This window comes from Lasiodiplodia theobromae (assembly GCF_012971845.1).
Source record: "Lasiodiplodia theobromae strain AM2As chromosome Unknown scaffold_129, whole genome shotgun sequence".
NCBI lineage: Eukaryota > Fungi > Ascomycota > Dothideomycetes > Botryosphaeriales > Botryosphaeriaceae > Lasiodiplodia > Lasiodiplodia theobromae.
Window position 1 is genome coordinate 1 of NW_023336321.1, and position 3,819 is coordinate 3,819.

The 3,819-nt window shown below is 57.5% G+C and overlaps 4 protein-coding genes across 4 annotated transcripts; 2 read left to right on the forward strand and 2 right to left on the reverse strand.

Annotated features, from left to right (window-relative positions):
- Positions 1-130: 130 nt before the first annotated feature.
- Positions 131-1,023, forward strand: LTHEOB_13045 (uncharacterized protein; the record flags this gene model as incomplete). The annotated part of the gene is made up of 3 exons (XM_035509980.1): positions 131-473; positions 535-677; positions 727-1,023. 3 exons carry the CDS (start codon positions 131-133, stop codon positions 1,021-1,023), a joined length of 783 nt encoding a protein of 260 aa, XP_035374827.1.
- Positions 1,024-1,098: 75 nt separating this feature from the next.
- LTHEOB_13046 (Acyl-CoA N-acyltransferase) lies at positions 1,099-1,716 on the reverse strand (the record flags this gene model as incomplete). The annotated part of the gene is made up of 1 exon (XM_035509981.1): positions 1,099-1,716. The coding sequence occupies one exon, from the start codon at positions 1,714-1,716 to the stop codon at positions 1,099-1,101; it is 618 nt and encodes a 205-aa protein (XP_035374828.1).
- A 164-nt stretch (positions 1,717-1,880) lies between these two features.
- On the reverse strand, positions 1,881-2,734 carry LTHEOB_13047 (uncharacterized protein; the record flags this gene model as incomplete). The annotated part of the gene is made up of 2 exons (XM_035509982.1): positions 1,881-2,407; positions 2,455-2,734. 2 exons carry the CDS (start codon positions 2,732-2,734, stop codon positions 1,881-1,883), a joined length of 807 nt encoding a protein of 268 aa, XP_035374829.1.
- A 571-nt stretch (positions 2,735-3,305) lies between these two features.
- On the forward strand, positions 3,306-3,819 carry LTHEOB_13048 (2OG-Fe oxygenase; the record flags this gene model as incomplete). Its single annotated transcript, XM_035509983.1, has 1 exon — positions 3,306-3,819. A coding segment is annotated over one exon (514 nt), but the record flags the coding sequence as incomplete, so codon positions are not given.

Genomic DNA, 3,819 nt, shown 5'->3' on the forward strand with positions numbered 1-3,819 from the left:
CTCCGCGGAGGATTATGCTCTCATGTTCGCCCCCAAGCTCGCAAGCTGCTGCTTCAAGGGCGGAAACTCTCAGGTATCTCTGCTCCCCCGTTCTCGCTCGCTGCAAAAAATCACTTTTATCGTTACCATCATGCTGGACGGCGTCGTCAGTGCCAAAAGAGAGTATCAGAAGGTTGCTTTGGATGAGGAAGCCGCCCAGAGCTCCCAAGATGAACCTAGAATTGCGCGTCGTACCGTCTGGCACTACATCTGCATTTTCGTTCTTGCTCTGGGATGGGCTGCAACGGCGGTTCACGACTACCGCACGCAAGCAATAGAACATGAAGAAAACGAAAGCACATTGTTGCATGTCTACTCCCACACGCCCATCCCGAGAGAGGTCTTCAATCCGGTGAAGAAGGTCTTCGACAAGGACCCGCGCTACATGGGCGACGGGCCTGAGGTGAACCACTACTGGGACAAGCTTGTTGCAGGTAAATTTCCCCACAGGCGACATTGGGAACCATATTAGGAACCCGCCTCTAAATTTCTTAGGCCACGACGCTGTCTGGATTGAGAACCCGCAACAATGGAGCCTGCCGGAGGGCATCGTTGCGCCATACGACCACCCAAACACGCCCAGCCCCAAGCCCACCGACTTCTACGTCATTTCAATCTTGCATCAGCTGCATTGTTTGGTAGGAATTCCTTAGAAAACAAAGGAGAGAGGTACTGACTTGCTCTCAGAACATGATCCGCTTCCAGTACTACCAGGAGAAGAAGCGGGTCGACACGTCGGCGGACCCGGACGCGTTCAAGTGGAAGGTGCACGTGGAACACTGCTTCGAGTACCTGCGGCAGGGCATCTCATGCGGCGGCGACCTGATCATCGAGGGCAGCAGCCCGATCAACGTCGGCAAGGGCCACGCGACGTCGGTGACGGGCTGGGGCGTCGAGCACGACTGCATCGACTTCGACCGCCTGCGCCAGTTCCAGATCGAGCAGGAGGCAAAGTACAACGAGACATGGCAGCAGCACAAGTAGACAGAGAGATGCCCAAAATTCATTTATTTTCCTGTTCAGAACTACAGTATTTTCTGCCGCGATGGATGCAGACGCTCAAAGCCCATAAACTCCCAAATCCCCCTCCATCCCGCTGCGCGCCCACACCGCCCCCTCCACGCCCCCAAACACCCGCAGCTTCCGCTTCCCGCGATCCTCGAACCCGAGACTCCTGAATACGCCCTTGGACGCCTCGTTGGCCGGGTCGAACAGCCCGAGCACGGCGCTGACGCCGCGCTCACGCCCCGCCCATTCCAGCAGCCCGGCAGCGGCTTCCCGCGCATAGCCCTTCCGCGTGTAATCTGGCAGGATCGCGAAGCCCAGGTCCGGTGCAGCGTACGCGTCTGGTGGGAGTCCGCGCGAGAGCGACACGGTGCCGATGGGCGTGCTGCTGGCCCTGTTTTCTTCTTCGTCTGTCCCGTCGGCGGTGGGTGGCTTGAGCGAGACCAGGTAGGTGCCGTATCCGTTGCGGGCGTGCTCGGCGTCGAAGCGGTTCTCGATGAGTTTGCGCGCGGCTTCCGGGGTGGTGATGGAAGTCGGCTTGCCGCCGATGGAGGCGATGAATTCGGGTGTGTTGTAGAGGGCGACGATGAAGGCGCAGTGGGAGAGGTTGGTGGGGAGGAGGCGGGTGAGGTAGAGGCGCGGGGTGGTGATGTGGAAGTTGGCGTCTGTCATTTTTAGTGCTTCGAGATGTGCAGTGATTTGAATTGGGGATTGGGGAGTGGTGCTTTTTATGTGCATTTTGCTCGAGTCATGCACGGTCGATTGCTCGATGAGGTTACATTCAATGTCTATCCGCTGATTCGCTACGATATAATAACTCAATGGTGAAGACCGCCCTATTCTTCAAAGTCGTTTCTGTGCCCCGGCGTGTGGGTGACCTTGCCGCCCTTGTAGCCCGCGAAGTGCTTCTTGTCAGAGCGGTGCGCGTAGGCCCAGCTGAACATCCTCTCGAAGTCGCGGCACTGATGCGTCGCGCCCATGCCGTTGATGCCGACCTTGGTCAGCGGCTCGAAGGTGGCGTCGCCGGCGCACATGATGGCCTGGCGGATGTAGTCGAGGCAGTGGTCGCGGTGGAACACGACCTCCTCGGCCGTCATGTCCGTCACCGCCTCCGGGTAGTACGCGAACCGCAGAAAGTTCAGGCAATGCAGCTGGTGGAACATGGACACTCCGTACACCTTGTGCGTCTCCGGGTTGTTGGGTGCCGGGAGAGACTCGGCCAAGTTGGTTGTAAACTCGTTGGGCACCTCGACGATGCCGTCGCCCGGCGGTGACAGCCGCTGCCACATCTCGTCTGTTGCGTTGCTGGGGGCACCGCCCATGTACGCGTGCGGCTGGAAGGTGACGGCGCTGTTGTAGAGCACTACCGTTTATTAGTAGATTCCTGATATCCGATCTGTGTAGCCTTACAGTCTGGCTCGAAATGGTCCGTCTCGGGCTTGGTGTCGCAGCGCAGGCTCTTCAGAAGCACGACAACATGCCCCCAGATAGACAAGCCGCCTATGAAGAAGAGTACGTTGAATGCCACAGCTGCAGCCTTCCAACTCACCCGTCCGCGACTTCTCTTTGGCATTTTGAAACCACGAGACTCATCGAGCAGGAACTGCTTGTCGTCCTCCGTGCTGGTGGATGCGCTTGAGAGCTGCTCTTCCGAGGAGTCGCGGCCTTGTGTCGCCTTGAGCTTGTACATTGTAAACAAGATGTAAGAGGGAAGTCTGTGAGCGAAGAATGTCAATTGGGCATGAGAGACAAACGACCATAGGAGATGGAACCATTACCCAAAATAGATGCTGTGCACCGTGGCGGAGCGTACGACTTGACTTGCGTTGCTACTTCATGCACGATTACTAAAATAGAAAGGCCGGGCTAGGGAGCCAGCGTTGGGCTTGCAGGATCAGAATGGATGCGTCTCTAACAGCAGCGCTGATACTGACTAGTAGTGGCTTGCTTGTATTCCTCCGCAAGGAAGCCTAATCATCAACTCCGGACTACCGGAATGGGCAGCTGAAGGATTCGCGGGTCAGCCCTCCGCCCCCAAGCCTACGAACCCTGCAGTCTCCACAGCTGTCGATCCCCAAAGGTGTCCCTGCGTTCATGGGTGATGCACATCCTCGCATGTGTATGCTTCAAAATTAGGCTCACACGTGCAAGGAGTCGTGGAGAGCCACCAGGATATACACCCAGCTCCCCTTCAGCCTTCGCCAAACTCGGACTTCATCCTTAAATTCATTGAACCTCTTACCTCTACACAAGCCATCTCAATGGCCTCTCCAACCAGAGCCAAGTCGTCTAAGATGCCAGCCGTAGCAGCAATTCTGCTCCCGCTGCTCCCCTTCGGCTTTCTGCAATGGCAGAACATCAGCTCCAAGTTCAATATCCACAACATCGAGATCCCCATTCCTTCCTTTTCAACCACCACCTCTCCCAACAACACTTTCACCGCCGTGGCGGAGCGATACGCCGCCGCCTGCCCCGCCCACACTATTAGCCCGCACATCTTCAGCAGTGACCCTCTTATAATCTACATCGCCGACTACCTCACGCCGACCGAGACCTTGTACCTACTACATCTCGCCACGCCGTACTATCGGCAGTCGCCCGTGTCAAAGGGCTATGCGCTGGAGACGTACGACCGTGAGATCCGCAGCAGCATGTCGGCGGTCGTGCCTGACGATCCCGTCGTTTCGTGCATCGAACAGCGCGCCGTCGACTTCCAGGGTTTCGCGCCGCGCGACCACCTCGAGGACGTCCAGGTCGTCAAGTACGGCGTCAGCG